We start from the raw sequence: 12,489 nt of genomic DNA on the forward strand, positions 1-12,489 counted from the left end.
TGGTTGAAACTGTAAATTACCATTTTATTTCACATATGTCCTTTCATGACAGGCGTTCTGTCTTTCAACACAGCAATTCTATTGCCAGGGTAACCAAAGGAAAGAGGAAACGGGGACAAGCATGGAGGAACAGGCCAATTCCTGCAAACATAGCAACACCAGGAGAGCCTTTTGAAGTAACCAAGAAACAACAACAAAAACGAGGGATGACTGCAGAGCCGGGAAAGGAAAGTGGAGAAGAGGACGAAGGAGGGAGAGCGCCGTTTTGGGTCGTCATGGGTGAATGAGAGCAAACAACTGCAAAATACAACGTGTGTTCTTTTTATTCTCAGTCAGCCTGTAGTTAGTGTGTCCTTGTCAGCCATCAGTCGGAGTGTTGCTTTTTTTTGTATACAGCGCTGTGTGTTTCATTTTCTCTTTGACGCTCATACCTGTCTTTCTTAGGTGCCCTTCAGGCTTCATATCTACACTTGTGTGTCTCTATGTGCACGTTTGTGTGTGTCGGTCGGTCTCTTTATATCTTGATCTGTCCATCTGTCTTTGTGTCTCCAAGTAACTGTGCATCTGGTTGGCGGCGATGTGTCTGTCTGTCTGGTCTCACAGGGCAGTGGGGTTTCTGAAGTTATAGCCTGCAAAGCGAGCTTGATCCCCCAACTCCTCCTCGATCCTAAAGAGACCAACAGAATGGACAAGGAGGGAAAAGAAAAAAACAGGTAAATGCATGTGAACAGAATTTGAATCTGACATCCATTTGCTCAAGGTAAAAGCCCGGGCAATCTGATCCTAGATCTGTGGTTAGGTTAGGGGGTGACTTCTACCTGCAGCTATAAACCCAGTGATCAGGGAGTTATAGTAGCTGTTAATGCTGCTGTGGGTGGGCAATCAGATCCTAGATCTGTGGTTACATACACCTCCACCCGCAACTATTAACCCTGTGATCATCATGGGAGCTGTTATTAGGGTGTCATGCAATCTGATTCTAGATCTGTAACTCCTAACTGGAACCATTAACCCAGTGGTCAGGGTGTTATAATGGCTGCTAATGGTGCTGTGATTGGGTAAGAGGCCCTCCCTCCCCTGTCCTGCTAAGAGCCCAATGGGATTACACTGAGCGGATCCCAGGTGCTCTCCGTGCTCTGACTGGCTCTCACACATGGGGTGACACCGGCGTGTCGTTAGCATGCGCGTCACAGCAATTAGCTTGGCGACGCTTGTTTAGAATGGGATAGGTGGGAATATGCTCTTGGCTACGCTCTGGGCTACGGTCTTATATGTAGATACAGGACTAGATTCAGTTTACTGTAACTGAGTACTAACCTTGAACCATTGAGGGTGGAAGGTGAAACTGACCTTAGATCAGTGTCTTGGGGCAATCCTATTCTTCCTTTTAGGGATTGTTGACCAGGAGCTTGTTGGTCTCTACATAGTCCAGCTATAGGTATATGTTTATGCATGCTTGTGTAGCACGTGGGGATGTGTGAAACCTACTCCTCAGTCTGAACTGTCCTGCTTGCGCCGCCTCATTTGAGACGCTGGAGGGAGGACGGTCACGTGTGTTTATGGGCCGAATCGGGAGGAAGGGGTACTCGCGAAGCAAGCAGCGTGACGTCCTTTACACTTACAGTTGAAGTCTGAAGTTTACATACACTTAGGTTGGAGTCCTTAAAACTAGTTTCTCAACCACTCCACAAATTTCTTGTTAACAAACTATAGTTTTGGCAAGTCGGTTAGGACATCTACTTTATGCATGACAAGTCATTTTTCCAACAATTGTTTACAGACAGATTATTTCACTTCACTGTATCACAATTCCAGTGTTTCAGAAGTTTACATACACTAAGTTGACTGTACCTTTAAACAGCTTGGAAAATTCCAGAAAATTATGTAATGGCTTTAGAAGCTTCTGAAAGGCTAATTGACATCATTTGAGTCAATTGGAGGTGTACCTATGGATGTATTTCAAGGTCTACCTTCAAACTCAGTGCCTCTTTGCTTGACATCACAGGAAAATCTAAAGAAATCAGCCAAGATCTCCAAAAAATTGTAGACCTCCACACATCTGGTTCATCCTTGGGAGCAATTTCCAAATGCCTGAAGGTACCATGTTCATCTGTACAAACAATAGTACGCAAATATAAACACCATGGGACCAAGCAGGCCATCATACCACTCAGGAAGGAGATGCGTTCTGTCTCCTAGAGATGAACGTACTTTGGTGCAGAAAATGCAAATCAATCCCAGAACAACAGCAAAGGATCTTGTGAAGATGCTGGAGGAAACAGGTACAAAAGTATCTGTATCCACAGTAAAACGAGTCCTATATCAACATAACCTGAAAGTCCGCTCAGCAAGGAAGAAGCCACTGCTCTAAAACCGCCATAAAAAAGACAGACTATGGTTTGCAACTGCACATGGGGACAAAGTACTTTTTGGAGAAATGTCCTCTGGTCTGATGAAACAAAAATAGAATGGTTTGCCCATAATGACCATCGTTATATTTGGAGGAAAAAGGAGGCGAAGAACATCATCCCAACCGTGAAGCACAGGGGTGACAGCATCATGTTGTGGGGTGCTTTGCTGCAGGAGGGACTGGGGCACTTCACAAAATAGATGGCATCATGAGGAAAGGAAACTATGTGGATATATTGAAGTAACATCTCAAGATCCCATTCTATGGTTTTTACTAGTTTTTCATGTTGTTTGTCTGTCATTTTTGTAATGACTTGGTGCTACCTATCTTGGCCAGGACGCTCTTGAAAAAGAGATTTGAAATCTCAATTAGCCCTTCCTGGTTAAATAAAGGTTAAATAAAACATTTAAATTTAAAAAGTCATCAGTCAGGAAGTTAAAGCTTGGTCGCAAATGGGTCTTCCAAATGGACATTGACCCCAAGCATACTTCCAAAAGTTGTGGCAAAATGGCTTAAGGACAACAAAGTCAAGGTATTGGAGTGGCCATCACAAAGCCCTGACCTCAATCCCATAGACAATTTATGGGCAGAACTTAAAAAGCATGTGTGAGCAAGGAGGCCTACAAACCTGACTCAGTTACACCAGCTCTGTCATGAGGAATGGGCCAAAATTCACCCAACTTGTGAGAAGCTTGTGGAAAGCTACCTGAAAATTTAAAAGCAATGATACTAAATACTAATTGTATATGTAAACTTCTTACCCACTGGGAATGTGATGAAAGAAATAAAAGATTAAATAAATAATTCTCTCTACTATTATTCTGACATTTCACATTCTTAAAATAAAGTGGTGATCCTAACTGACCTAAGACAGCAAATTTTTACTAGGATTAAATGTCAGGAATTGTGAAAAACCGAGTTCAAATGTATTTGGCTAAGGTGTATGTAAACTTCCGACTTCAACTGTACATGCAAAAATACACATACACAAGTATATTATCATTCCTTTCCGATGCAGTATTTATTATGGAAATATGATGATTTATGGTTTTGAGGTGCAGTATGCTTTCACAAGAAGCAATAGAAGCCACTGAGTACAATTTGGAGGGATAGCTAATGAGGATCATGTTTGACCACTGACCTCATGAGCTGGTTGTACTTGGCCAGCCTTTCAGATCTACATGGGGCTCCTGTCTTAATCTGAGAGAGAGAGAGAGAGAGAGAGAGAGAGACATAATTAGAACAGATTTAGTGAAAGCAATACAATGTTGTGGTCAGATTTGTATAATGGTTGGGGTCTTCTGTATGGGATGCTCTGCATATCTTTTTGAGTGAGCGAGTGAGTGTGTACCTGTCCAGTGCAGAGCCCCACCACCAGGTCAGCGATGAAAGTGTCCTCTGTCTCTCCTGAACGGTGACTGACCATCACCCCCCAGCCATTGGCCTGGGCTAGCTTACACCTGTGAGTGTGTGTGTGTGTGAGAGAGAGAGAGAGAAAGGTGGGGGCTCGGAGACAAAAGAGAGGGAGAGTAAGAGTAGAATAAGCATGAGGGTACTAAAAGGAGATTAAAGTAAATGTATGAATGATGGCTATATTAATACATTTTAATTGAACGACTTTGAATGACTGTTGGCTGTACTTACGGCCAAGATTGATGACAACAGTTATAGATGATGGATAGCTGTAAAATGTCAATGATTGTTGGCTATGAGTGTTGTAACATTTGACAAGTATATACAGTGGGGCAAAAAAGTATTTAGTCAGCCACCAATTGTGCAAGTTCTCCCTCTCAAAAAGATGAGGCCTGTAATTTGAATCATAGGTACACTTCAACTATGACAGACAAAATGAGAATAAAAATCCTGAAAATCACATTGTAGGATTTTTTATGAATTTATTTGCAAATTATGGTGGAAAATAAGTATTTGGTCAATAACAAAAGTTTATCTCAATACCCTTTGTTGGCAATGACAGAGGTCAAACGTTTTCTGTAAGTCTTCACAAGGTTTTCACACACTGTTGCTGGTATTTTGGCCCATTCCTCAATGCAGATCTCCTCTAGAGCAGTGATGTTTGGGGGCTGTTGCTGGGCAACACGGACTTTCAACTCCCTCCAAAGATTTTCTATGGGGTTGAGATCTGGAGACTGGCTAGGCCACTCCAGGACCTTGAAAAGCTTCTTACGAAGCCACTCCTTCGTTGCCTGGGCGGTGTGTTTGGGATCATTGTCATGCTGAAAGACCCAGCCACGTTTCATCTTCAATGCCCCTGCTGATGGTAGGCTTTGTTACTTTGGTCCCAGCACTCTGCAGGTCATTCACTAGGTCCCCCCGTGTGGTTCTGAGATTTTTGCTCACAGTTCTTGTGATCATTTTGACCCCACGGGGTGAGATCTTGCGTGGAGCCTCGGATCGAAGGAGATTATCAGTGGTCTTGTATGTCGTCCATTTCCTAATAATTGCTCCCACAGTTGATTTCTTCAAACCAAGCTGCTTACCTATTGCAGATTCAGTCTTCCCAGCCTGGTGCAGGTCTACAATTTTGTTTCTGGTGTCCTTTGACATCTCTTTGGTCTTGGCCATAGTGGAGTTTGGAGTGTGACTGTTTGAGGTTGTGGACAGGTGTCTTTTATACTGATAACAAGTTCAAACAGTGCCATTAATACAGGTAACGAGTGGAGGACAGAGGAGCCTCTTAAAGAAGAAGTTACAGGACTGTGAGAACCAGAAATCTTGCTTGTTTGTAGGTGACCAAATACTTATTTTTTTGTTCAGTGTACATACAGTGGGGCAAAAAAGTACTTATTATACTTATTTTCCACCATAATTTGCAAATAAATTCATTAAAAATCCTACAATGTGATTTTCTGGATTTTTTTTTCATTTTGTCTGTCATAGTTGAAGTGTACCTATGACTAAAATTACAGGCCTCTCTCATCTTTTTAAGTGGGAGAACTTGCACAATTGGTGGCTGACTAAATACTTTTTTGCCCCACTGTAGATGGAAGTAAAGTGTTGGCTATATTCAATATGGCTGATTGATGATCATACGAATGTAAAAATAAAGCTCATTATTTTCTTAATTCAATTATCTTTTATTTAAGTAGGTAACTGCCATTGAGATTGGCATCTCTTTTTCAAGGACTCCCAACCTGGCCAAGAGACAGACTTGATGACTGACGGCTACATAAATGTGCATGACTGACGTCACACTTTACTTGAACCCTACCTACGTCATAAGGACTACATAACCTTGTTATAGATCATCGTAGTGTTTCTCCTATATATTCCCAGGTAATCTCTTTTTCAAGGACAACTTAGCCTGGCCTAGTGACTGAGATTGACTGATTGACATCTATATATCAAAGTGATTTATTGACCGGTCATGTGACGTGGGGTCATGTGACGTGGGTCACTTACGCCTGGATGGCTTCAGTGACAGAGCCGATCTGGTTGACTTTGAGCAGTAGGCAGTTGCAGGCCCGCTTCTCGGCAGCCTTCTCTATCCTCTTGGGATTGGTCACCGTCAGGTCGTCCCCGACAACCTGAATGCCCACGGAAGCCGTGAGGCGGGACCAGGCGGCCCAGTCATCCTGATCAAACGGGTCCTCGATGGACACCACTACAAAGAGGACAAGGGGAGAAGGGTTTAGTGGAGTGCACACTCAGTTAGGACATGTACTCAGTCGTGGTTTGGAACGGAGGTTTTTCTATAGGGAGCAAAGTCGTAGACAGCCATAGAGGAAATGTGTCGTGGGATCTTTCAACGTGAAGGTAGATATAACCTTGAACTTCTCTTTTGAATGTAAATGTAGGATCAGCCTGTTGCCTCTATAATTTAATTTACATTTTTTTCCCATAAATAGTGGGTATATTGTCCATATACCTGCTCACAGCCCACACTGGTGAGTGTAGGCTATACGCAGGTATAAACCATACACCCACCCCCTTTTTCTCCCTAATTTCGTAGTATCCAATTATTAGTAGTTACTATCTTGTCTCATCGCTACAACTCCCGTACGGGCTCGGGAGAGACGAAGGTCGAAAGTCACGCGTCCTCCGAAACACAAACCAACCAAGCCGCACTGCTTCTTAACACAGTGCGCATTCAACCCGGAAGCCAGCCGCACCAATGTGTCAGAGGAAACACTGTGCACCTGGCGACCTTGGTTAGCGTGCACTGCGCCCGGTCCGCCACAGGAATCGCTGGTGCGCGATGAGACAAGGATATCCCTACCGGCCTAACCCGGACGACGCTAGGCCAATTGTGCGTCACCCCACGGACCTCCCAGTCGCGGCCGGCTGACAGAGTTGCCTCTATAATTGAATTGAATTGAATGGATTTGAATTTAAACAAATTCATTGAATCAGTCGAGGGACCCCATTTACTTTTTTTTGTGGTATCCCTGTCTAGTTTTAAAAAATGATGCATTCTGTGTATTTTTTTGTATCTCAAATAAAATGAATCAATAAATCAAATTCATGTCAGATTGAATTAGGAATCCAATAGGTGTCAAGTGACTGTTTGCCTACCTGGGTAGTCGTTAACGAAGCCTTGGTAGATGTCTGACAGCTCCTCTCCGCTGATGTGCCTGTCAGCGTCCGGAGGAGACTTGAAGTCCAGGTCGTACTTCCCCTCGCGGTAGAACTCGGACGCCGCCACATCCATCCCGATCACCACCTTATCCGTGAAGCCCGCTTTCTCGATGGCTGTCTTTATCAGCTCCAACGCTGAGGGGAGGGGAGGGGAGAGATGGGAGGAAAGAAAGATGATAAGTGTTGGGCGGAGGTAGAGAACGAGAGAGGAAGGCTGTAAGGGTAGACTCTACCTAGCCTGTGAACCACTCGCAGAAATAGTCAAGTATCCAGGCTAGAATGTTGGTCGAGAGTGAGTCAGAAAGGTTGCAAGACTACACACACCATTCTGTTCTCGATGCTTGAGAGATACTACAGAGCAAAATCTATTCTAAGAGCCTACAGCTGACAGACCTTTAGGCTTTTCACACTTCTTTTTGATCTTGCCAGTGTTTCGACTTCCTGTCACACCTAGCTACTTCTTCAATAGAGGGATCGCGGCATCACTTTTTCCCCAAGGCCCAGGGTTATCTCGCTCGCTCACTCACACGCTCGCTCACTCACACGCTCGCTCACACGCTCGCTCACTCACACGCTCGCTCACTCACTCACACGCTCACTCACTCACACGCTCACTCACACGCTCACTCACTCACACGCTCACTCACTCACACGCTCACTCACTCACACGCTCACTCACTCACACGCTCACTCACTCACTCACACGCTCACTCACACGTACACACACACACGCACACACACACACACACACACACACACACACACACACACACACACACACACACACTTAGTTCAAAGATCAGCTGATACACATTGCCTTGGCTGTTGGGAAATGTGAGAGAAGAAAGCCTTGAGGAGGACACGTTGTGACAAACATACAGATGGGCAGACACTGTACCAGAGGCAGGTTGGAAACTCATTAAAGCATACCACCTTGGATATATGATTTTATCTCTAACACTATTTTAGATTTATGGCTGCTGTTGTCCCATAGACATCACAGCAAAGACTAGATTGTGGGTGAAACGATTTGTCTATTGGTGTAAATGCCCATACAAGAATGTGGGCAACCAAAATATTAATATTGGTACAGTCCACTATTTTCAGTACCCCCAACTATGGCTGTGGTGGCCACGGAATTTCGTCAGCCGGTGATTGTCAAGGAAATAACTGTCGGTCTCGCGGTAATTGACTGTGAATTAACATAAACACATTTAGCATCTCCTGGCTTCCACACACAGCCTACAAGCCACTGATACAGACCTTTGGAACATCTACATTTTAAAAAGTATAATAAATCCATGTAATATAGCCTACACCTTCACAATAAACCCATTATTTATTTTAGACAGGTCTAAAAAAGCATGATATGAAGACAAGAACAGAAGAACAGAATAGCATAGCAGTTGTCCTTATGTTAGCTCCTCATCTGGCTAAGCCAAATGACTGTGGGCTACATTAGTTCATTTAGCAGCCAATATTTTCTTCGAATTCCATGGCATTATGTTATGGAATGAAGAATACAATTGAACAAAGCTGAATAAAAGAGGAAGATATTTTCCCCAAACGATTTGAGGGAGTGCGCAAATGCGACTATTCTTTGTTGAGCGGTTAACAAAGAAATAGGTACTCCTATATGCTTAATTTAGAGTTATTAATGTAACTTTAGTTGTTCTACAAACGTTTTGATTTGTAATACATTGTAAGACTGCATGATGAGACTCTTAATTATGATTAGAAAAATCATCCGGCCGTGATTGGGAGTCCCATAGGGCAGGGCACAATTGGCCCAGCGTCGTCCTGGTTTGGACTGGATAGGCCGTCATTGTAAATAAGAATTTGTTCTTATCTGAGTTGCCTAGTTAAATAAAGGTTAAATAAAATAAAAACGTTTGGCTATTTCTTCACATTATAAGCGCAGCAATGTGTACACGACAGTAGGCTATAAGCATTAGCGGGAAAACAGCATTATCAAAATGTGATTATGCTTGTAATGCTTTTATTATAAAGGATGCTTTTTTATGGTGAAAATTATCTTCCCCAAACTTGAAACTCACGTGCTGCTTATGTGTATGCCAGTTAGGCTCTACACCCCTTATAAAGCAGATCAATGTGCTTCATTTTAAGAAGTTATTTGGCCACTTTAGTTGTGATACAAACCTTGTCAAAACATATAGGCTAGGTTAGAAGAGGTGTACAACTATGATTCTAAAAAGATGCACAAAAAAGGGCATTGTCTCTTGCCTTACGCTGGGCATCATTCACAAGTGATAATATATAATTATCACAGTAATTCGCATGTGATAGGCTAATATCACCCATCAGTCTATTATTGATATAATCTTGTCTTTACATATTCTAAATAATATATATGTGAATTTAGTTAAATAGCAAATGGAGGACTGCTTTTGCCTTGATTCATTTTCATGCCATCTAGGTAGGCTATACTCCTGTTGTAAAGATAAGCAATGGTGCTTAGTATTAGGAAAGTTGAGAAATAAACATAGTAGGCCTAGCTGATTGGATTCTCCTCTTTTTAATAGAGGCCATTACTAACGCAATTGCATAGTCTATAGAAATGTTGAGCAACATGAGCTCTCATTAAGTGTTTGATTAGATAGTCGATGGCATTTGCATTGATGTCAGAGTGATTAGAGGGACAGTAGAGTGCTGAGTACCAGACAGTTTGGTGGGCTACTAATGACCATCAACAGCATTAGAGCTTGGAGAAGCCTAATTACCGTGACTAAACGGTGCAACAGTCCTACCCCCAAGAGCATGTATCATTTAAACCCTGGTTAAATTGTTACCAGAGTCGTGTTCAATGGGGCACACAGCAAAATGTTTTGAAACCGAAAAAACTAAAACGGAGTAGTCCATACTGCTTTCTTATGTTTGGTACGTAATGAACATGACCCAAGATAGAGGTAAAGTGCCATGGATATCCTATGGTTGTATTTGTACCGGAGATGTCTTGCTCGGGTAATCCAACGTTTTAACCATTAAATCAACTATAAAATCCCTGTAGACAGAGGGTGACAACTGCGCTTACAACTCTGCTGCACTTACCCTCACTGTTCTCCAGGATATTGGGGGCAAACCCCCCCTCGTCGCCCACGTTGGTAGCGTCCTGGCCGTACTTCTCCTGGATCACCCCCCTGAGCGTGTGGTACAGCTCGGAGCCCACCCGAAGCGCGTCCCTGAAAGACTCCGCCCCGACAGGAAGTACCATGAACTCCTGCATGGCTAGCTTGTTGCCCGCGTGGGAGCCTCCGTTGATCACGTTGAACGCCTGGGAAAGAGATAAGGGGAATTAGCAGTTAGGCCAATACCCATGTTCAGCAGATACTGGTACAGTTTCTAATTTCCTATATATTTTTCATATACAGTATCTGTTCTTTTTTATCTAACATACCATTATGGTAAAACCATTCACACAATGACTGTTTCAGTGTTGAATCATCGTTATTATGCTTCTGCTACACCTTCTCTGGTATAACCGTTATATAAGTAGTATCTTACTGGAACTGGCAGCACCAGCTCTGTGTTTCCTGCCAGGTCAGCGATGTGACGGTACAGGGGGACCTCTTTTTCTGCTGCACCAGCCTTGCAAATGGCCAGGGAGACTCCCAGGATAGCATTAGCACCAAACTGAGCTGTCGACGAGGAAGGAAATGTGACAAATTTCAAAAAGGTCTACCAAAATCCAGGTTCAGACAAAAGCCCATTCTCTCAGTTGATGGTGGACCTGAATTGATTGGGGGATACATCTTGACACATCTGATCTGTTTGTTTGGTAGGAACCGGGAGACTCACACTTGTTCTCTGTGCCGTCCATTTCAATCATCGTGTTGTCTAGTTGCTCCTGCTCCACAACACTGATACCCTATGGGACGTCATTTTTACACAACTCATTTATAAGCATATTAAAACGTTCATTATATTGGTAAGTCATCGGGGACCAATTCTCTAATTCAACAAATGGATGGATGACCCGCGACATATCTGCACACAAGAAATATCTCATATTTGCAGCCACCTATGAGCCAAACCCTCAAAAGTACATATCATAGATATAACCGATTGGATTGTATAGAATCAGAGGTACAACATCATTGAGTTGCAAGATGTTCAGCTTATTTCTATATCTACGTTCTACAGCCGCAGCCCAATGTCTCTCTCATCTGCAAATCAATATGCACTCACACGAAAACATGACTGTCACCCTAGCTGACAAAACACGTCCAAATCACAGTCCCCAACTCACCGATGCTATGAGAGCAGGAGCCAGAGTGTCATTGATGTGGCCCACTGCCTTGAGCACACCTAGAGCAGAGAAAGAAGGCAGATGGGAGAGAAGATGGGGAGGGAGGGACAAACATCATTCTGTTTACTCCAGCATTAGATGCACGTGCGCACACACACAAACAAACCTTTGCCCCTGTAGCGGCTCTTGTCTCCATCCCTCAGCTCTAGAGCCTCATAGATGCCTGTGGACGCTCCACTGGGCACTGCAGCCCTGAAAAGACCTGAGAGAGACAGAGGGAGAGGGAGGGAGGTGTAAGAGATGGCAACAGAGAGAGTGACGTTAGAGGGGAATGATCCGGGAAATCGTACGAGGCCTTGGACGGCGACGCTCTTAAGAATTTTATTGTAGCTTTTGGCTAATCTTAAGGCTCTTTGTACAGTGCGATACTACGCTTTATAGACAGTCTTGAGAGGGGTCACCTTTCTCTGTGCACAGGTCCACCTCCACAGTGGGGTTTCCCCGGGAGTCTAGGATCTCCCTCGCAACGATGCTGACAATCGACATCCTGTGAAAGAGAGAAAGGGAGGGGGGGGGGGGGGAGAGAAAGCAAGAGAGATCAAGTGCCTCTATTTTTACCATTGCATTTGTACATACAGTAAGGAAGTGCATTATGGGAGTGCAAACGAAGTGTGCAGAGAGTGACATTACGGTTGCTGTAAACCATCATGATTTATGAAAGAGTTTCCCCATGTGAAGTTGGAATTGAATAGATTTTACAATGCTTCATGTACCAGGAGGTCAGATGGAGCTATTACCACGATAAAAGGACCAGACTAAAATCTATTCTAAGTCCCATGATGCTAAAACATGGCTCACTCAGACACTATGTCGCTATCAGGTGTGGAATCTGTGGACGGTCGGTGACTCGAGCGAAACGACGACATGGTTCCTAGTCACTTGGCCCACGACTCCACGAGACACAGGGAATCCGTCACCGCCATTGGTCAAGATTGGACTGTCGGCGCCCACCATGTCAAGCATTACCCAGAAATCCACAGGCTAAAAGGCTAGGATTTATGTGTTGGTATGGATGTGGGTACACAGACCCGCGACTCCTCATGACGAGTGCCCATCCCTGCCCTATGCTGTACCATATGATGCCACAATATGCATAAATCCCTATCCACTTTCAGCCAATCAGCCCCATCCATTATCGTGGCTCATATATATGAAT

The 12,489-nt window shown here is 43.7% G+C and overlaps 1 protein-coding gene across 4 annotated transcripts in view; it reads right to left on the reverse strand.

Annotated features, from left to right (window-relative positions):
- Positions 1–12,489, reverse strand: part of LOC109907549 (gamma-enolase-like) — a 22,743-nt gene continuing 10,254 nt past the window's right edge. For 3 of the 4 annotated variants that reach the window (XM_020505572.2, XM_020505576.2, XM_020505577.2), the window contains 11 exons: positions 11,735–11,820; positions 11,440–11,535; positions 11,274–11,332; positions 10,823–10,892; positions 10,529–10,662; positions 10,076–10,298; positions 6,944–7,141; positions 5,831–6,032; positions 3,762–3,870; positions 3,552–3,610; positions 1–667 (listed from right to left, as the gene is read on the reverse strand). In XM_020505572.2, the coding sequence (XP_020361161.1) occupies positions 598–667; positions 3,552–3,610; positions 3,762–3,870; positions 5,831–6,032; positions 6,944–7,141; positions 10,076–10,298; positions 10,529–10,662; positions 10,823–10,892; positions 11,274–11,332; positions 11,440–11,535; positions 11,735–11,820 (1,306 nt within the window). In that variant the 3' untranslated portion in view covers positions 1–597. Of the gene's footprint in view, positions 668–3,551; positions 3,611–3,761; positions 4,093–5,830; positions 6,033–6,943; positions 7,142–10,075; positions 10,299–10,528; positions 10,663–10,822; positions 10,893–11,273; positions 11,333–11,439; positions 11,536–11,734; positions 11,821–12,489 lie in introns of all 4 variants that reach the window. The other variant, XR_004203599.1, reaches the window with a different exon arrangement.

Source organism: Oncorhynchus kisutch, linkage group LG17, assembly GCF_002021735.2.
Source record: "Oncorhynchus kisutch isolate 150728-3 linkage group LG17, Okis_V2, whole genome shotgun sequence".
NCBI classification, from domain to species: Eukaryota; Metazoa; Chordata; class Actinopteri; order Salmoniformes; family Salmonidae; genus Oncorhynchus; species Oncorhynchus kisutch.